The sequence below is a fragment of the Cydia pomonella genome, chromosome 28, assembly GCF_033807575.1.
Source record: "Cydia pomonella isolate Wapato2018A chromosome 28, ilCydPomo1, whole genome shotgun sequence".
Classification (NCBI taxonomy): domain Eukaryota; kingdom Metazoa; phylum Arthropoda; class Insecta; order Lepidoptera; family Tortricidae; genus Cydia; species Cydia pomonella.
Genome location: NC_084730.1, coordinates 3,935,920 through 3,957,825, shown reverse-complemented (window position 1 = coordinate 3,957,825; position 21,906 = coordinate 3,935,920). Strand labels below are relative to the sequence as shown.

Sequence of the window (21,906 nt, the reverse complement as noted above, 5' to 3'; positions counted from 1 at the left end):
TTATAGAAAGGTTTCGGCCGGGATTTACGTATCAGGGGGCCTACCGCGAAAACCGAAATTCGCAAATTGTGGGGATCTTTCTCTTTTACTCTTAGTAAGACGTAATTAGAGTGACAGAGTAAAATGCCCGCAATTGACGAATTTCGATTTTCCCGGTAGCGGCCCTGACGTTTCGCGTCAAGGTCAATGAGTCGAGTGTTTTTCCGGCAGTGCATAGAAGGGAAATGCCTCTATAAGAACCGCAATCAGAGATCTGCCCTTACCCTTGTACAATTTACAAATAGAAGCATCTCTCCAATCCTGAGGAACAGAGGGCCTACCGCGAACCACGTTCGACGTGTTGCCTCTCTGTCGCACTTGTAAATTCTTACGTAAGTGTGACAGGGAGGCAACACGTCGAACGTGGTTCGCGGTAAGCCCTCAGTTTCTGATTCCCAAATCTTCAGTATCAGAAAAATATTATACAACTGGCAACATCGTACTTAGGCTGTCAATGTCAACTGTCAGTTCCAGAAAAAACTATTTTTGTCGAATGCGGTGCTAGAAATTTCCAAACATTCGTTGCCCACGGGAGAGATTAAAAATCCCAAACATGACTGATACAGCAGAAAATATCAGTACAGTTGTAAGTATAGTTTTTATTATCTATCTACTATGGTAATGTTATACTTTATGATAATTTCCTAACGTTTCTCTCGACCATTCTCTTTTACCGTTCTGTTTTTAATTCTGGGCGTATTTTTGTCAAATTTATGCGTAATATTTCCTTATTTACTTACCCACTGATTTAGAATAAGATGTTTGATAGGTCTAATGCTGTTTTTGCTTTCAAATTTCGTTGATAAAGTGCATAGTAATGCAGAAGGTTATCTCTTTGTTTTCACTTTTTCTAGGGTTTTACCCGAAATGATAAGACGGACGAGAATAATGACATGTTTCGTTTTAAATTTGAAGTTAAACTACGCATAAGTTGCACTTATTGTTTTTCTTTTCTCACAACTTTAATTTATTTTCTATAGTTATTATGACAATTAAGTAAATAATGATTGCCGATTGGACTATCCAGTCACTACAGCCAGGTCTATATGCCATTGTCCTGGCTTGCAGTGGTGGATTTGCCCCAAGACCCAGTAGACCCGAAACAGGCAAGCTCAGATATTAGAGGAAGCAGGAGTGTGGAGAAAGGACGGTTAGTAGTTACTCCAGGGCCTATCAACACTGCAAATCCGCCACTGTGTCTGTCCTGGCTTGAAACGCATCCAGTTATGTGGACAGGGTTATGAAACACCTAAACACTTGTGTTTGGGTTACTGGGTAAAGTCATAATCTTATGAGATATCTGGGGTTGCTGTGTAACTGATGATGACATTATTGGTAAGGGCATGTTCATAGTAGGCTCACTATGTAACCTCTGGTGTCAGCTGCCTGCTGAAGACCAAATATTACATGACAATGTATGCCCCTACTTGTGGCCTCAACGCTTCGGCAAAATCAACTTGCTTATACTAATTTTTGCTTGCTTATACAAGGAGATAAGTCTGCAAGCAATACTAGAAATTTTTATCAATCCAACCACTTGCTTGCCCTCCTGATTCATTGGCCGGCAACTCACTTGACTGCTTTAATTTGACTGGTTGTAATTTAAATTCCCAGAAGCCAAAAATCAAGCATGACTGGTACCAGACAGATGCGCAGGTGGTTGTCACCATTTTACTAAAGAATGCACCCGCTGACAAGGTGAAAGTGCATTATGGAGACCGCAGTGTAAGTATTCTAACAATAAAGTACATTACGAATATTACGATACAAGTATGAAAAATAGGAAACACATCAACTAGGGATAAATTAAAACACGACCAAAGGGGGGAGTGTTTTAAATCAACAAGAGTTGCGAATTTTACAATGCTTAATAAATAATAATAATAAAAAAAGCCATTTATTTCTGGTAAACTACTCTGTACTACCAGTTACAGTACATATGGCCCTTTAATTTTTCGACATAGTTAAGTAATGTGATAATTATTGCACTTGTGTGGCAAAATAGCAGCATATGCAGGGAAAATTAATTAAAATTATTGCTGTACTATTTTACAAAAAATATCTATAGTTAATAAGTTTTCTTTTTATATTTTATGTGCTGTTATGGATGATAGATGATGAATATCATAGACAAATACTAATGCGGATCATGCGACATAAGCGCCTACCGCCATAAGGTACCTTTCATCGTGGAACGTCACATATTTTTTTACAGATATGTAGATATTTCATTTTGTGAACATTGGTGACCTAGCGGTAAAAGCTTGTGTCTTTCAATCTGGAGGTCGCCGGTTCAATTCAAACCCTGGCTCTTACCAATAAGTTTTTCTAAACTTATGTATGAAATATCATTTGATATTTACCAGTCGGTTTTGGGTAAAGGAAAACATCGTGAGGAAACCGGACTTATCCCAATAAGGCCTAGTTTACCCCCGGGGTTGAAGGTCAGATGACAGTCGCTTTCGTAAAAACAAGAATCTATGCCAATTCTAAGGATTAGTTGCCAAGTGGACCCCAGGCTCCCATGAGCTGTGGCAAAAATGCCCGGACAATGCGAGGAAGAAGGATATTTCATTTTGCAAATTCCTCCTTTATCCCTTCGTATGTGTAAGCACTGATCAGTGCGTACGAATTTAAACCTATTGTATTAAACAATGGATTAAAATTCATGCGCACCGTGATCGGAGCAGTGATCTGCTTAGACATACGAGATGTTGTGCTGCAATAAGTTCATATTATGTGGATACCTCAACTCTACAGAAAATAATATTAGCCTAATCTTTAATATATTAGCTATTTTTATGACTTCTGCCATAGCAAAGCGCGCCAGCCAAAAAGTCATTTATTTGTATAATGATTGCTTTTTTTTTAGCTCTCAGTGTCCGCCCCTCTACCAAACACAGACGCCGAATACAGTCTAGAATTAGAACTAGCACACGAGGTTATTCCTTCCATGAGCACCCACGCAGTATCACCGTCCAAGATAGAAGTGAAGTTAAGAAAGAAAGAGGGTCTGCGATGGGCGAAGTTGGAAGGAGAGGGGAATGAAGAAAAAATAAAGGCTATCCCACAGGGTAAGTAGATGGTTACCTATTGCAACTTCTAAATATCATTAAGCTTATGTTTCATTTTACCTAACGCGTTTTTTCAACCATTGATATTTTAGAGTGGTTACCAATCCAACCGCTTTACGTCTCGCGCCAATACGTGTACGAGCGAAACGTAGAATTGACATCATTTAGATATCATTTTGATGTCACAATGAAGATTAATTGGTAAGTATTCAACTAATTTTCTTTTTTTTTCAGCCGTCATAGATGCTTCCGGGCCTCCTGCGCCACCGAAAATATATAAAAAGGACTGGGATAAGATAGAGAAAGAGATTAAGAAAATGGTATGTTTATTTTAGCATTTTGACTTTTGCATACAAATACAAAATATTTGTTGTAGACAATAGTGAATCTACTTTTTGGGACATTGTACAAAAAGGTCTGTTTTGTCGGGACATGACGCGTATAGAAGCTAATTTCAGAACCTGCAGAAACCTGTATTTTTCTTCTTAGCTGTCCTTTACCAGAAGTTTTCGAAATAATGTTACATTAACCTAACACTTGAGCCTGGCTTCGTTCCGTAGTAAAAGGATCTTCCGCGTCCCTCAAAATAGGAATAGAACGCCTTATGCAAGACGCTTCCCACAATTTCTCAAGATATGACAGTCAAAGAATTTTAGACCATTGTTGGTAGGTGGTTAATCTCTTCGTATCAGGCAACAGAAGATACATTGAAACCTTTGCAGTAAACACCACATCTCTCTTTCACACATACACACACACGCACGCACGCACGCACGCAAACACACACACACCACTCCCACGCTCGCACACCTTGTACCATAAGTTTAAAATAATAAATTAGATAGTTTGTTACTTTAAAAAAATAGTTAAATTTAGATTATCGCATTTATATTTGTAAACTCCTTTTTTATCTGTTTTTTTTTTCCGCATCATCTTATTGATAAATCTCCTGGTATTTCCTAGAGTCCTCACGACACAGGCTTGACTTAATGTGAGGTCTACTGCTAATCAAATTGTAATATTTATAAATATCTAATAGATCAAAGGCCAAAGGTATAGCAGTATCGTTTCGAGCGATGGCGCCACAACCTTTAGGTAGTGACAGGTAAGATGGCGCCACAACCTTTAGGTAGTGACCGGTAAGATGGCGCCACAACCTTTAGGTAGTGACCGGTAAGATGGCGTCACAACCTTTAGGTAGTGACCGGTAAGATGGCGCCACAACCTTTAGGTAGTGACTGGTAAGATGGCGCCACTTTTAGATATTTAACAAATTGAACACATATCAGTCAAAATCAAATCATTTATTTGCTAAAATACAGTCAGGTGGATCTTAAATACATTTTTACGAACAGTGTATTCAGCCTGCTATTGGGCATGCAAATATTGTACAAAAAATATCTTAACCTAAGCATGCAGCATGCATGAATTACATTACAGTAAATTTAATTAATAGAGATACGGCTTAATCTAAATATTCTTTAATTGAGTAAAATGCGTTTTTTATTAAAAAGTCTAACAAGTATATCTTAAATTGAGGCATGTCTGATTCTATTATTTTATCAGTGAAAGGATAAGGATCAAAGTCTAATGGCGTTCTAAAAGTTTTAATTATGTGTCGAAAGATGGCAGTAAATTTACGTCGCTCAAAGTTTTCTTTGACAATACACCTCTATTTCAAATTCTTTTTGATTATATTAGGAGGAAGAGGAAAAGCCTGAAGGAAACGCTGCGCTGAACGCGCTCTTCCAGAAAATATACGGCGAAGGATCAGACGAAGTGCGGAGGGCCATGAATAAGAGCTTTGTAAGTACATCATGGTTTTATTATTCACTAAAATGGGACTAACTGCGTATACATTGCTTGTAATAGGGAGCGTGCATGAACTGTAGGAGGCAGCACAGGAGCCGTCAGATTTTTGGCGCGAGGCGTGAATGTGATGTTTATTGTTCCGATGTAGCCCACAAGATGGCAGAACCTACTATGCACAAGAAAACACGTGACGTGTAAATGTACATGTTTATGGTTCCGATTCAGGCCACAAGATGGCAGACCCTCCAACGCGCACGGTCTCTATAGGGAGTATTACTGGGTGCCACATGAGAAATCTTTGGCTCCACTTTTCTGTCTTACATCTTATAGTGTGACCTGCCCACCTCCATTATTTTTAACCTACACGTATTCATCAACGTAATCTAAAATGTATCCATTAACTGTGATTTCTTGAATCCTAGAATTTGTCATCAATTTAGTCTTGTCTGAGTTAAGCTCCAGTCCCACGGCCTTGCTCTGTCAGCATGCATTCTAGTTCTTTTGGGTTTTCCTCAAACAAGACGTCGGCAAACCTAAGGCTTGTTTCCTCCTACGCTGACGTCGGTCGCGCGTACGAATATCCACAATAGCAATGGGCCGCCGCACTGCAACGCCGACGTCCGCGGCGGATTTATTGGTACGCGGCGCTGATGGCGCGCGTCGGTCTCGCTCGTCAGCGCCGCGTACGTCGGTGCGCTGACGCGTTATAGATCACTATTGCGCGTTCAGTGCGAAGCTGACCGCTGCGCTGTACGCACGTGTACGTGGCACAGGCGATCGGAAAAGGGTTTCACCGGGCAACTATGATACTGCTCCGCACAGCGATCGGTTTCGCACTGCGGGAATTTTTAAATGTCATACGCGACCGATGGTACGCTCGACCGAAGTCAGCGACCGACGTCAGCGTAGGAGGAAATCAAGCCTTAGGCGTATGCTATTTATGTTGAGGCCAAAGTATTCCCATTCGAGTTTCCTGAATATTTGTTCTAAGACAGCAGAGAATAATTTTGGTGATAGTGGGTCACCTTGCCGGACTCCCCTTTGTATAGGGAATGTTTTACCAGTCGATTCCAGTCTAATTCTGCTTTTGCTAATGGTATATATCCGTCTGATGATCTCTACGTATAATTCATGTACTCCTTGTTGTTTCAGGCTTGTCCATATACAGGTGTGGTTAAGGCTATCGAACGCTTTTGAGATGTAACAACATTGCTTCCTTGTTAAATAAATAAGTATTATAGGAAACAGTATTAAAAAATAATATTTTCCAGGTGGAGTCCGGAGGCACGGTGCTCAGTACGAACTGGGACCAGGTGGCCAAAGACAAGGTGGAGGTGAAACCGCCCGACGGACTGGAATTCAAGAAGTGGGATCAGTAGACAACACGTACAACCAGAGACAAAATTATAATATTAGGTCATGTCATTACCTATGAAATTGGCGTTTTATATGGAGAACTTTAACGAAATTCGATTTTTCATACAATGAATTTTGCGGATTATTTTGTGATGGCATTTTCAAACCAAACAAATTTTTGCCAGTAATCTGAGACATTTTTAAGGCACATTTTCTATCTCATATTTTTAGGGTTCCTTAGCCAAATGGCAAAAAACGGAACCCTTATAGATTCGTCATGTCTGTCTGTCCGATTATGTCACAGCCACTTTTTTCCGAAACTATAAGAGCTATACTATTCAAACTTGGTAAGTAAATGTATTCTATGAACCGCATTAAGATTTTTACACAAAAAAAAAAAAAAAAACAATAAATTTTGGGGGTTCCCCATACTTAGAACTGAAACTAAAAAAATCTCTTTTCATCAAACCCATACGTGTGGGGTATCTATGAATAGGTCTTTAAAAATGATATTGAGGTTTCTAATATCATTTTTTTCTAAACTGAATAGTTTGCGCGAGAGACACTTCCAAAGTGAAAAAATGTCTATCCCCCCCCCCCCCCCCCCTGTAACTTCTAAAATAACAGAATGAGAAATCTAAAAAAAATATATGATATACATTACCATGCAAACTTCCACCGAAAATTGGTTTGAACGAGATCTAGTAAGTAGTTTTTCTAATACGTCATAAATGGTACGGAACCCTTCATGGGCGAGTCCGACTCGCACTTGGCCGTTTTTTTTTCTTAAATCTGTCCCTTCAGAAAAATATAAGCCATTTCAATACTCGAGCCGGCAGCACATGAAAAGAGCTGTTTTCAGGGCGGTATTCTGAATACATAAAACAATAAAAGTAGCAAATAATTGTATGTAAAATCGTTGTTATGTAACGCACTAATGAAATTAAAAAATACTTCGAAGTTACTCTTAAAATAAATAAACTATGACATGACTAATACTTATGAACAAAAACGCCAATTTCATAGGTAATGACCCAATATAAACTTATTAATTTTTCCTTAAAGTTGTACCTCCAACTTTTGTGTTAGAATAGGGGGTATTACTGCAATGTTCTGCCGCCAGAGTGCAGCACTAACACCTATCGCAAACCATAGAGTAACTTATACATACTGTGTCTTAAACTGCTTTTTGACAAGTTTCCACAGATAATTAAATATGACATTGATGCATTAAGGCTAAGTCCTACCGGGAAACACGAAGATCGAAATTTAGTTATCTGCCTCTATCGCTCGCATATGCAAGAGTGATTAAGAGGGTAGATAACGAAATTTCGATTTTTTTTGTTTCGCGTTAGACACTTAGATCGTGATGGATTGTGGTAGTGGCGCCCCCTACGCAGAGTTTCGCATAATATTCCCTATTAAGATGTCCTGTATGTTGTATGTTGGTTTGATATTTAGTGTGGGTCAAATTTTGGAAGCTAAATTTGACCCACTTCCCGATTTCCGATTGAACTGAAGTTTCGCATAGGTACATAATGTAAATCGGTTAACAATAGCAAACGCAAAGTTGGTTGTGTTTTGAAATTAATTTTTTGCCAAAAACTTATTATTTAAATAATACCTACTCCGAATCACGAGCTTTTTCTATTGTTACTGAGAAACTAAACTAAATTGTATGAGATCTTGTTTCTCGTATTATACAAGGCTCCAAACCGGTTTTTAAAATACCGGTATATACCGGTTTATAGAATACCAGAATATACCTGTTTGTTTAATACCGGTATATAGAATACCAGAATATACCGGTTTATAAAATACCGGTATATACCGGTTTATTTCGGTTTTCCTCCGAACTTTCATGAGAACGCGAACGTTTTAAGAACTTTATTATAACCTTAATCGGTTTATTCGACGAACGACGAGACGGCAGACCGGCCTGATGGTGTGCCGCGCAAAGAAAAACACCCACACACAAACAGGAATAAAACGGTTTTTATTGTTCTAAACCGGTTAATCAAACAAGAACTTTATGGGAATGTTCTCCTAAAAACCGGTTTAAAAATAACGATTTTACGATCGAAACCGAAATTAAAAGGTTTTGCGCCAAGTACATGATGACGGTTCGGAAATTTAACCGGTTTCCGAACCTTTAATCGAAAGAACTCGTGGTTTGAGTGGATATAATATAAAAAATCCAAAATCTGAAATGAAAGGGGTACAACTTTTGATAGGGAGCGTGCATAAACTGTAGGGGGCAGGACAGGAGACGTCAGCTTTTTGGCGTGAGATGTAAATACGACGAGCGAGTTATGGTAGAACTGTTGCAAAAGTGTCCAGCTGTTAGCTATAAATAATAGTCCCAAATCTCTCTAGAGTAGCGCTAGAGCTAAGAACCTAGGCGCTATTGACGGAGTGAAGTGCGCTGTCTATGATTTGATTTTTTTGTTCAAGTATTCTAGGTATTGTAGCGCCACCTATTTAAGGTTTTTTGATGACACTTTTTGGTACATAGAGATTTATTTCCTTACCTCCACCTTCCGTATTTCCGATCCAGGCCACAAGATGGCGGACCCTCCAACGCGCACGGTCCCTTTAGAAGTGCCCATATTGCTTGATGTTGGCTACCATGTCAAACATTGTTCGGCTAAAGATTACCAGTACGCCGGACGATATCGGCCTGTCAGTTATTCGCAATAGCTTTTGCGAATAACTGACAGGCCGATATCGTCCGGCGAACTGGTAATCAGTGGTCCCCTTTAAACGCTTTATGTCATAAACACAAACTTCACTTAAACGCTAAGGTCATGGCCGCAAGCGAGCTAATGTAAGCCTTACTCGAAAGTGTGAAGGTTACTTTGACAGCGTCCGCCATGACACCTATAGTTGTCCTTGGCGCTGTTGGCGCGACTAGTAACGACGACTTTAAGTGTTCTTGGCGTTCAAAAGGTTAAGAGTTGCCAGTACAGAACCGCCAAATTCACCGTTTCATACTATCGAAGTTACGGTCTTATTTAACGACATGCTGGAATGATATGAAACTTGGCATGAACATTGAAGTAACATATATCTATGCCTGAAATTCGTTTTCGTTGCTAGAAATCACAATACAAATAAAATATAGCGATTGTAATTTTTATATGTTAATCTTCTAATCACTAATTTTCTTTGTATTACAATTTCTTGCATTGAAAAACTTGTCAATATTGTTCCCAAAGCAAGTTACCGAGAATAACACAAGTACACAAGTTCGTTGACATTTATTAAACAATTGACAGTGGTAAAGCCATTATTACCATCAAAGAGAATTTGACATAGAGGTGTATTGTCAAAGAAAACTTTGTAGCTACGTAAATTTACGGCCAACTTTCGACACATAAGAACGCCATTTGACTTTGATCCTTGTTCTTTCACTGATATGTGTTCAGTTTGTTAAATATCAAAAAGTGGCGCCATCTTACCGGGCACTACCTAAAGGTTGTGGCGCCATCGCTCGAAACGATGCTGCCATCTATACCTTTGGCCTTTTGATCTATTAGATGGCGCCACTTTTTGATATTTAACAAATTGAACACATCAGTGAAAGAATAAGGATCAAAGTCAAATGGCGTTCTAAAAGTTTTAATTATGTGTCGAAAGATGGCAGTTTTACGTGGCTACAAAGTTTTCTTTGATAATACACTTCTATTTCAAATTCTCTTTGGTATCATAACGTATTTGAAAAGTGTGTTTCCTGAAGAGAGCTTCCATGCTGTAAATTTCTAGCAGAAAAACTTGTTATGAAGGAACAAGTATCATTTTTATTTCAGTGTCGTTTTGAATGGTAGCGTGACGTCAGTTGTATGGAGGGGATTGCCAAATGTGACCAACTGTGACAAGAAAGGGTGAGGAGGGGTCAAAAAAAAAACTTAAAAAATTGTGTGATGTAATTAATGGATGACCCCTAAGCATTTTTTTTACTATTAAGTGAATTTATTGTACTCAATGGAGAGAATGAAGATTGAAAATGTTAATGTTTGGTTTTATTTTACTAACCCTTAAAATATTTACAGTACATATGGTTCTAATTTACCGCCCTAGTGCGTTAACTCGCACTATACGGTAAAACCCACATGTACGGTAAAACGTACAATACACGTGCGAAAATTTCCTACGTTTCGCACTTGTATCGTAATTTACTATTGCGAAAATTAGCATATTACGTTACTATGTCAAACATTTAAAGAGCCATATGTACTGTAAAACGTTGTACGATACATGTGCGAATAGGTAATTCGCAACTCGTGTCGATTTAAAACACTCCCTTCGGTCGTGTTTTAATTTATCGCCACTCGTTTCGAATTTCCTATTTTTCGCACTTGTATTGTAATGTACTATTGATGCATAATGAGATACATTATATATGTGGCCCTGGGTGGTAATTATTATTTTGTACCCCTTGCGTTCGAAACAACTGGGTGCTGGGGGTCGGAGGCTATTGCCTTCATTAGGGAAGTGGGACGTCGAATTAGGGAGGGGGTCTGACGCCCGCGCGGGTTCGTACCTGGTGCAAAGGTTAAGGCGAAATGGTAGAAAATTTTGTAAAAATGCCAAAATTTGATGATTTTTAACACATTGAGGTCCGGGAACACGCTCGGCGGGCGCTCTGTTCGTATCGCTTTCCTCTACAAAGCGGGAAAACGCTAGAATTGGCTACGCGTGTAGCGTTACGAAAACGTTGGCAGTGAATGCGTTAATGTGAATTAAACGTTTTTTTTTTCGGGGTGTGTAGTTATTTTATATTTAAACACTATTGTGGGTATACCGCAAATCGTGTATTTTATGATGGTTTTTTTTTCTGTAATTAAAAATAACTAAATGGAATTTTACATTTTCTCGTAGTTCCATGATCGAACTAAGTGGAATTCTGTTCAAAATGTAGGAGCAAGGGTGCAGTGGCAGCGTGCTGGGCCCATAACCTGTTCGAAATATAGGAGCAAAGGCACACCTCGGGTTGAGCCTGACAGAAGGATTTCACAATTTCAGCCGATTCTTCATCGTCGATTACCTTGCCAATATCGACTAGCAGCGTGACGAGCAAGGACACCTCCACTTCCATAGTTCCTTAGCGGTCTACGCATCGCACACGATTTGGTATAAGTTGGCTTGACAAGCAAATGTTTGCTTAAGAGACTGTCAATACCTAAAGCGCGCACACTGTCTATTTGTATCGGAGTAAATGAGATAGCACTGTCGCATGTTACTGGGCCTGGGCAAGGGAATAATAAGAAAAATATTTAAATTAAAAAAAGTGGATTATTAGTGTAATATTTTACTCAACCACGGTTTAGATATAAATGTTTTGAAATGGTGATTTTAATTGCAGACCCATAAGTCAAAACAATAAAGACATAAAACCGTTTAATTGTGATTTTAAGACCAATCTTTGCAATTATTTTCTATCGAGCCGATTTCGTTCAATCGTGTATCGAGTACAACCACGGTCTTTGAAATATAATTAATATGAACATATATTTTTTTACTTGACTAAAACAAATAGTCTTTCTTAAAAAACTGTTTAAGTAACATCAATTTCAAGGACATTGGGTGTTAACAGCCTCTTAAGTCCGTGCACCCGTCGTTGCATCCGTGTCTGTACCATCGACGCACCATCAAAAAAAAACCATCAATGATATGCACCATTCTCACAGCGAATCTCCAAAAATACTTAGTCCAATTTTGGCGGACATAAGAGGTTATGTTCCATGTACTGCCGTCATCCCTTGTCGCGCCATTGCCGTAACTCGAGTCGAGCAATCTGGAAGTTGTCTCAAAGCCTTTTAAATAGCTTTTCTTCAGCTTATGTGTCGTGGCCCATAACCTGTTCGAAATATAGGCGCAACGGCACAGGCGAGGGACTGCCGAAGACTACGGAAAGATTGACGCCAACAATATAATATAAGCGTGTATTAATCCAACATTAATTACATACTATATACTTGTTGCAAACTCTTTTTGAGATCAGCTGTCAAATATTTAAATTTATATTTTTCATGATTTTATACATGTCACTCTAAAATAAATGGCTAAACGTTTCGTGCGTGTTTTCATTCGGGCTATATTTCATGTAATTTCCTACATCTGGCGACCGTGACAGGACACGAACCTGCAATCTTCGGATAAGTCGCGATATAATAGAAAATTTAGACTTGAAACCTGTCGGCAAAGAAATCGTGTCAAATTGTCTTTTTGGCGGGATTGAAACTAAGAAGGAACTATTTCATACCTACGAGTTAAAGCTAGCAAGCTTGGATAAGAAATTTGAATGTACAATGACCGCGCGAGACAAGTCTACGCTCTGCGGGTATGTTCCTCGTTTAAATGTAGACCATGAGATGTTTAAAGAGTTACAGAAACATAATATTACGTACGTACGGTACGTTTCTATCTACACTGACTTTCATCTTTAAGTACATTACAGACCTTGCCGGTCTTTCTTTTCTGCGGTCCGGAGGGAAGGTTTGGATAATTTTATTCATGTGTGCAGTTTACCGAGCCGTGCATATCAAATTGACCAAACCACTAATGACAGAAGCTTTTCTCATAGCCTTACGAAGATTTATCCCGAGACGTGGAAGAGTTGACACAAAATACACGGATAATTCTAACTTCCACGAAGCTGATAATCTTCTGATGACTCTGAACGTGAGGAACATTAAGAGGAAGTTTAGTTCTCCTGCAGCGCCATGGCGGGAAAATTGGTGGGAGCGTCTCATACGCTCTTTGAAGGACCTCATGAAACGAAACTTACCTTGCCAGTTCCACAGTGATGAACAGGCTCACAGTAACGAGAACATACAGTTGCTTATCCAGAAGGGCAAGGAGAGGGACTCTAATTTAAGGGTAGGTGACGTAGTTTAATAAAGATGGACACAAAGCGTACTATGTGGCTTTAGGAAGGATTGTCGAAACTTTCCCTGGTACAGACGGTTGCGTAAGAGTGGCTAAGGTACGCACAGCAGATGGAGAGTTCACACGAGCAGTGCAACGCCTGTACCCACTTGAAGTACAGTCTGACGTATAGAGAAGAGTTTTGGGCCTCTTGCCCAAGGTGGGAGGATGTTGCAAACTCTTTTTGAGATCAGCTGTCAAATATTTAAATTTATATTTTTCATGATTTTATACATGTCACTCTAAAATAAATGGCTAAACGTTTCGTGCGTGTTTTCATTCGGGCTATATTTCATGTAATTTCCTACAATACTGTTCAAACTGCTTTTGCTATGAGATTCTCGGCTTATCTCTTTCCACATTTATACAATAAATTAGTAAAAATCTGCGACATAAGGCACTGTAACTTAACTGAAGCAAAAAGGCATATCCAACCCCTAATACTTTCTTGGAACTATGATGAGTCAGAGGATGTTTTGAAATGACTGCAGTAGACGACAATATTCAATTGCGTCTGCTCCCGAAAGATGAATAACTTGTACAGCTACATTTCTTTTCTTTTGGTTTCTCTCACATTCCGTAGTTATACACACGCACATATTCATACATACATACACACTTACCCTCACATAAACACTTTCACTTACATACAACTTACTGAGACCTTTTTAACTGTTTTTGTGCTTAGTTTGATAGTTAGTCATATAATAAAAAAATCTTATTTAATTTAGCTTTAACAATAATGTATTCTGTTAAAATGAGAACCGCACCATTTCGATACTTCTCTGAGATTCCCACGTGACAGGCTGAGCCTAGTGTGGGGATCAATGTACTGCTGGTCTTGTAATGACAAATTCTTGAAATAAATATATTATTCGTATTCTTATATTACCTTTTTGTGATCGTAAAATAAACATTAAAATTCGTTCTTGTAAATAGAATAAAATATAATAAAAATGGGACGACACAAAATCTTACGGCTGCATGAGCTGAGAGCCAGAGAGAAAGAGACAGAACACAGATCACATCTTTGACAGATAATGTACGGCATAGACAATAATTATATTTCCAACAAATTCCTCGTTGTTCGACGATCGAACTATGTGGAATATTAGAATTCCTCGTGGTTCGATGGTCGAAGTAAGTGGAATATAAGTCCGAGGATTAAAAATCCAGTTCATTAAACATGTAGGTAACCTATTTATATGTACATGTTGAAAATAATAAGTCGTTCTTTTCCTCCTCAGTTTGAATGATAACGTAAGCGACTAATTAGGTTATATTATTAACACTTTATTTAAGCAATGCCTATATTAAATGTAACTTAATGAACATAGAAATGATGGTTAATAATGCAATTCTCTTTTCTTTAGTTTTTAATTTAATATATTCTACTTAAATATGGAAACTTGAAATACCTACTTTTAATATTAGGTATTTGATGTAAACGAAAATCTCAATTCAGCAATATATTATTTATTTCGTATAGACAGCAAGTTCATAATTCATATATTGCATTTATTGTAAATCTTATGTAAGTATTATGTCTACCGTTTAATTGGGGCGATCGGTTACTCAATACTCAATACCTACTCAATACTCAATACATTTATTGCACATAATGGTTAAATACAGGTGGTAATCTTAATTCTATGTTCTCACATTATGTACCCTGTTGGGCGCAGCAAATATGGAGAAAGGCACTATGTAATCTAATATTATTTTATATACATTAACTATATTTTTAAAACTTATCATTTAAAAAATCATTTAAGGAGTAATAATTTTTAGAAATCAGTAGCTCTTTTAGTTTTCTAATAAAGGTAGTCTCAGATTTTTCGTCTTTCAAACTTTCTGGTAATGAATTATAAATTTTTATGGACATTACAAGAGGTCCAGCCGAGTGCAGCTTAAGCCGTGAGGATGGCAATTGTAATTTATTTTTTACCGCATGTTACGATTTTTTACCGCGTTTTCCCGTTTGGTGTAAAATTCAGGGTATTTACGGACAAACTTACACATTTCCAAGATGTAGATGCATGGAAGTGTAAGTATTTTAAATTCTTGGAAGTAAGGTGCGGCGCTATCGGGTAGTTCAATATTTGCCAGGATTCTGATGAGTTTCTTTTGCGCTATGAATAGGCTCGGTGCGTCTGTGCTATTAGCCCAAAATATTATTCCATAGCTCAACCAGTTATATGCGTACGCGTAATAGGTCTGGAGTGCTGTTTTTAGGTCGGTGGTTTTTTTTATTTCTCTAAGTGCGTATGCGAATCGTGAAAGTTTGTTTCGAATACTTTGTACATGTGGTTTCCAGCAAATATTTTTATCTATTACTATTCCGAGCAATTTAAATTCGTTAACGACTTCAAGGTGTACATTATTATAGCTATATGTGATACTTAGCGGGGATTTTTGGTGTGGGTGGAATGTCATGAGTTTTGTCTTTGAATAATTTATTTCCAGGTTGTGGTCACTTAACCATCCCGACACTTTTGATAATATATTATTTATCTCCGCGTTAAGGTTGAAATTATCGGTACACTGTGTGAGGATAGATATGTCATCGGCAAATAAGACGCAGGGTTCTTTTATGATTTTGGGGAGGTCGTTAATGTATATTAAGAATAATAAGCAGCCGATAACGCTTCCCTGGGGGATTGAGGCGTTGATAGTTGTAGTGTCTGATTTTACGTGTTTAATTTCTCCAGATTGGTGGTCAAAGTGTTCTAGTTCCACTACTTGTTTTCTATCTCGTAGATACGTTGTGAGCCATTTATGCGCCGTTCCACGAATCCCAATACCATATAGTTTAGATAGTAATATGTTATATTGCACTTTATCATACGCTTTAGTCATGTCTAATAGTATCCCGACGGCATATTTAAGAAGTTATTAAAGTTTGCTCCGGAGTGGTTGCATGAAGTTGATTTGTATTATATTAAGTAAGTAACAATATAATATACATACATGTCGTGGCAAGATCTTAGAATTGATAATTTCGTGATGTGGCAATCATCTCATGAAAAGATCGGTTGGCCACATCATGGAAAAAAAATCTAGGTTAGTTATATCATTAAGTGATCTGTTCTAAAATGGATTTCCATGAAATGATCAAATTATATAATGTGGCCTCGACTTCTAGAAAATTACCACACAACTTTACCACCTGACAAGGAGGAGTAATTAGGAGGTTTATAATATTTTGTAAACAAAGTTTTTGCAAAATATACATTACATTTCCATGTATATAATGATCTTTATCTCCACCAATTTTTGCTGCTGATTTATTTCATTAATGAGTTCGCGAGCTTCGAGCTACTCAACAGCTGGGGTGGAAGTCGGTTCTTGTTTCCAGAATTTCGCACACGAGAGATCTGCAGGGCTCATGTCCCTCGGATGGGTCGCGTACTCCACATAGGCCGGCTCGGACCAGAGTCTGTCATCTTTCACGGTCTTAGGCCTGACATATATGCGGAACTCGTATAGAGTATTCGGGCACGGGAGGGGCAGCTTAAAATAGTTCACTACGCCACCAGAAAATTCATAGCCTGCCAAATCGGTCACTTCTGCCTGTCTCCAATGCATCCCCTCCAATGTGTACTCAAATTTATATTCACATCCCCGGTAACAAAGTAAATTTCTGTGGAGCCATTCGATTTCGTATATGTTATTTTGAAACCGCATTAATTCATTTTGTGGATCCGTAATTGTTACCTTTACGTTTCGAACTGGTTCGAGTTTCATGATTGACCGAATTTCAATTGAGAACGTAAGATTTTTACAATGGGCTTCGTTACAGACTTCCAATTGTAAGGGTAAGTGTGTTGTGAGGCTAAAAGCATAAGCATCGTCTAACACTTTGTCCCAAGCATGCACGCAGCCGCTGGCTGCGGCTCCTGACATATCAGTGCACAGAAGCTTGCCTTCCGTGAATAACGTGAAAGCATTTTTCGTATTTGACGAGGTCCACGTGCACTCTAGCTTATGGAAAAGATGCAAAATGCATTGAAAATCTCTGATCTGAACCTCGAAACCATAATCCACTATCACATCAAAAACTGTGGATATCTCCGCCTTCAGACACTTATACCGCCTGACTTCTAAGTTATTCGTAAGTGTTGCAGACACCGTAGTCCCGTTGACGGCTTCAGTATGAAGTTTCAAATAAGGATCCAATGCTTTTGACCATGTGTATTTAAGTGAGAGTGCCTCAACGTCATGTGCTGAACAAAACACGTCATAAATTTCGTCACGAGGCACGTAGTAATTTCCCGAAGCTTGACGCACATTCGGAGACGTGACGGCCACCGCGGGACGGACAGTGACAACCAGAGACTTATTATAGCCGGTACTACTGTCCATGCAGTGGTATGTGTGCTCGCCCACCTCCAGCTGTTCAATCGACACCTGGATTGTCGTAGAGTTGTCTGAGACTGATTTTAGTAGTCCGTTTAGGTTTACGATGGCAAGGTTAGTAGCGTTGGCTGCAGTACAGAATATGGTGATTTCATCTCCATACGTTGAATCTAAATGTAATTCATGGTCATTTGCAGCATGTCTGTAACTAAGCGTACTGGGAGTTCGAGCGACGATGGTCGGCTCGGTGTCGGCGCACGCGCACTCCGACGCCAGCAGCGTCGTCGCTGCCAGGAGCGTCAGGACGATTTTCATCGCAGCAACAATAGGAGCTCTGAAAGCGAAGCACGTGAGTGAGTGGATGTTTTAGAGACATTTATGTTGTCATAATCAGAAAGAGATGTACTGTACAGTCGACGTCAAAGATATGGTACACTTTTGCACTCCTACCTACTCCATTGTAATTGAGCGGAAAAAATATTAACCCATTGAAGGCCACGTGGTTTACTAATGTGTTGAAGAAAGTTGTTTATTAGAATTTGTATTGCATAGAAATATCGTTTGGCAGAAGTACGTTTCGTATAATATTACTTCGCAGAATTTCTTTTCGCATAATATTATTTGGCAGAAAACCCTAACCTAACCCACTTAAATAAATTCTTCCAAATGAATACTGTGCAAAATGACTATTATGGCACGTATATATTTATGCGAAAGTATCATACAACTAAAAGTTTTTCTGCCATACGTGTTATGCGAAGTGTATTTCTGACCGTGAACCTTCAACAAAACAAAAGTAAATCAGTGAGCATCGCAAATCGCAAAGTTTAATTTTTTATGATATAGGACGCTAACGAACAGACGGATCATCTGATGGTAAGTGATTACCGCCGTCCATGGACACCTGCAACACCAGAGGGGTTGTAACCGCGTTGCCGGCCTTTAAGATGCGAGTACGCTCTTTTCTTGAAGGTTTGAACTAAGACATTTCTGTCACAATAACACACACACACACTGCAGGTAGCACTATAAAAGTCCAGACGCTTACACGTAAAATGCAGAACAAGTTCATTTTAAAAATAATGTTAAAAACAGAACGATATTAACCATCTACTCTTTAAGTTCAAAATGGTAAACATGTTGCGATACAACAACTACAATGGTAACCAGTTTATCGATAACAATTTTTTGTTCCCAAACTGCAACACCCAGGGCTGGACTTAATAACATACTCGCGTAATTTATACAGGGTGACCTTAGCCATTGGACAAGCCCTGAAATCCCACGTAGGGTTACTTCTCAGGAATGCTCTGACGTTAATATTTTTTAATTAGAACAAAAGATAAAAAAATAAATTTTTCGAACAAAAGTTATTTGCAATAATCGACAACAAAAAGAAACACACTATGTTAATCTTTGGCAGTGTTTTTGAGAATTTGTTCGAAATATTTGATAATGATGACATTTTTCAAAAGTCAGAAGCTTATTAGTGTCATATTTTACTTACATCAATGGTCATAAATAAAAAAGATAATCAAAAAGGGCGTTCAGTTTATACAAAGATATATATATATATATAAAGGAGGAAAACTCGCACCTTTTAACCGGTTAAGAGTATACGGGAGCTGAGATTTAAATATTTCAAGCGAATATATCTGTCTCGCTAACGAAAGTGCGATAAGGACAACGCTAGGTTAGACGAAAAATCCTGCGTAAAAATTAAAAAAAAAACGATGTTTCGTACTCGTCTACTCGACTGTTTCCTCCTCCAAAACTTAAGCAAATGTAACGAAATTTTGAGACCTAAATGGTAATCTGTGTCGGACTGTTTTGTTTTTTTAGGCTAATTGATGCCAGTATTGAACACCATGCTTCTCTTTGCGGTCTAGTAAATTAGGCCGTTTTTGCGAATATTTGAAGTGCACTAGCGCCTTACGAAATAAAAATGTAAAAAAAAGCAAAACAGTCCGACACAGATATTAATAATAATAATCTGTGTTGAAAAAATCATTGCTTTAGCTTCAAAAACCACGGAGGAAACAGTCGAGTACGTTTGTATGGATAACTGACCACACCTGTTGTCTCTTAATAGTTATTTGTTTTATACAAGGGGTCAAAGTTGTTCTTATCCCCTCGTACCCGAGACCGGATACCCGAGCCAGCGAAAGATTCTAAAATTGAAGCACGAGCGTATCGAGTGGTTCGAAAAGTGGAATCTTGAGCGTTGCGAGGGTTTCAAAGTTTCAAGGCACACGAGGGTTAAACAAATTTTACCACCGAGTGAAACACAACATTTTTTACCACACCAACGCAAGGAAAATATGTATGTATGGCACACTAGTACCATGGAACACAAAATAAAACTTGACCCGTTAATCTAAAAATAAATAAAATTAATCTTAAAATATAAGGACACACACACGCACACAGAGGCACAGAGAGGTAACGCGGCCAGGCATTATGGGGTCAATGCCACAGGTGGACCTTTTAGTCGCGGTGTTCTTTTTATAACTTCGGCACCAATCTTTGATGCTATTTTCATTTTAATTATTGTATAGAGGTCCGCGCCACGCCAGCGCGCCGCCGCCGACAAGCCCCGCGGCTCGCCGCCGCCGACAAGCCCCGGCTCGCCGCCGCCGCTGGGACGTGTAAAAGTCACGCCGATCTCGAAGTGTCAACCTAAATTTGAAAAGTTAGATATCCGATGCGACGCGAGAAGCACGTTCAGGATCACTTAGTCGGTCTAGGCCATCGATGTTGTACGAAAATCTATTGCCGGCGCGTCTCTCTCAAGCGCGAGCAACGCAGTATTTCGCAGTCTATTATTATGAACGTAAAAACAACATTTCTATCCATATTTCGAGATTTCTTTCTCTAAAATAATGACCTACACGCCGGCAGCGGCCCGGGGCTATAACCGCGAAAATAGAAGTTCGTCAATTGCGGGCATTTTTCTTTGTCACTCTAATTCCGTCTTAGTGAGTGTAAGGGGGAAAGATGCCTGCAATTTGCGATTTTCCGTTTTCGCGGTAAGCTTCCTGATCTCTATCGTTTGTAAATAATTATGTGTTCAATAAAAGCACTTTTAACCCAATAAATGTATCTTAAAATAAATAAACAAATACAATTTATCCGTTCACGGTACCGCAGATGCAGGTCTTAGGTACGTGAGTAACAATATTAAGTTTCTATACGTGCCCTAAGGTCACTGGGGTCCTTAGAAATTAGAATCGCTGTTTTGAAAAATATACCTAAGTCGGTAAATATGTAAATACGTGTATGTAGTACACGTATTTACATATTTAATTTGTAACCCATTTTGTGCCTTGTCACAGTGACAATAGTATTCCATACAACCATTTTTAGTCGCAATCACACATTTTTCGACACTTTTGTGTCGACACTCAAAAGTTCTGGTAACATTTTTGGTGTTACGTCGTATTTGGTTGAGACGACTAAAAAGGGGTTACGTTACGTCGCAGTGTCGTAACATTGTTACCAGTTTGCAACCACTTGCTGCACAAATCATTAATTCATTCACTCTCTTGCTGTTTGCTGTCACTGCTGTCAAATAATTTCAATAAAATCCAGTTTACGTGAAACTAAATAAATTAACAGTTTAAAAAACACTAGAAAAACGCGCTTTTATAAATGCACGTAAAAATCGTGGTCGAAGTTCATTACAAGACTTTTCTAACAAATCCAAACACAGCTATGATACGATGTTCCATCATGAAGTTCCAGATCATATCTTCCGGCTCCATCATCAGATCAGTTCGACTGTACCATATTATTGTATTGTCAACAGCCAATTTTCATGACGCTACGATCCTTGGAAGATGGTTAAATTAGTTACCTTAGATTCCATTACATAGTTACATACAGGTCGACATAATAAAAGCGTGTTAGTAAAAACCGAAACAATTGGAAAAAGCCACGCCATTACTGTTTGTTAATGTGAGGTCTCTAGCGACTTTCATGTTGTTTGTCACTGTGCCAAGTTACGAAATGAGTCACAAATTAAATCTTTTGACTTTACTACATTTGTGCCCCGCACCGTTTTAACCCAAATAAACATTAAAACATATGAATTAGGAAATTATACATACCACTTGGGAAGGGCCGTGGGCACTGCCGCGGCGGCGCGGCGCCCGGACTTTTATTCTGGGGGACGTTGTTATCACGAACCATGAATTAGGTATCATACATTGACATATAACTAAGAACGGGCGGTACGGGCAATAAGAATGGGGCCAGTACACCGGTGTCACTCACACGAATACAAGCCAATCGCGCAGTCTAACGCCACAACGCGATTGGTCGATGCTTTCGCATC

General features: G+C 38.8%; 2 protein-coding genes across 4 annotated transcripts in view; both read left to right on the top strand.

The window, feature by feature from the left end:
- Positions 1–476: 476 nt before the first annotated feature.
- On the top strand, positions 477–10,294 carry LOC133532903 (protein SGT1 homolog). Its single transcript, XM_061871764.1, has 6 exons — positions 477–625; positions 1,654–1,764; positions 2,912–3,113; positions 3,348–3,433; positions 4,815–4,919; positions 6,197–10,294. The coding sequence occupies exons 1-6, from the start codon at positions 593–595 to the stop codon at positions 6,302–6,304; spliced, it is 645 nt and encodes a 214-aa protein (XP_061727748.1). The 5' UTR covers positions 477–592; the 3' UTR covers positions 6,305–10,294.
- A 5,801-nt stretch (positions 10,295–16,095) lies between these two features.
- Positions 16,096–21,906, top strand: part of LOC133532897 (uncharacterized) — a 39,556-nt gene continuing 33,745 nt past the window's right edge. The window contains exons 1-2 of one of the 3 annotated variants that reach the window (XR_009801764.1): positions 16,096–16,156; positions 17,768–17,923. Coding sequence is in view for 1 of the 3 variants with exons in the window: in XM_061871757.1 (XP_061727741.1) it covers positions 17,575–17,684; positions 17,768–17,923 (266 nt within the window). In the remaining 2 variants the exon portion in view is untranslated. Of the gene's footprint in view, positions 16,157–16,773; positions 17,924–21,906 lie in introns of those variants that run through there. The other 2 variants (XM_061871757.1, XR_009801763.1) reach the window with 2 other exon arrangements.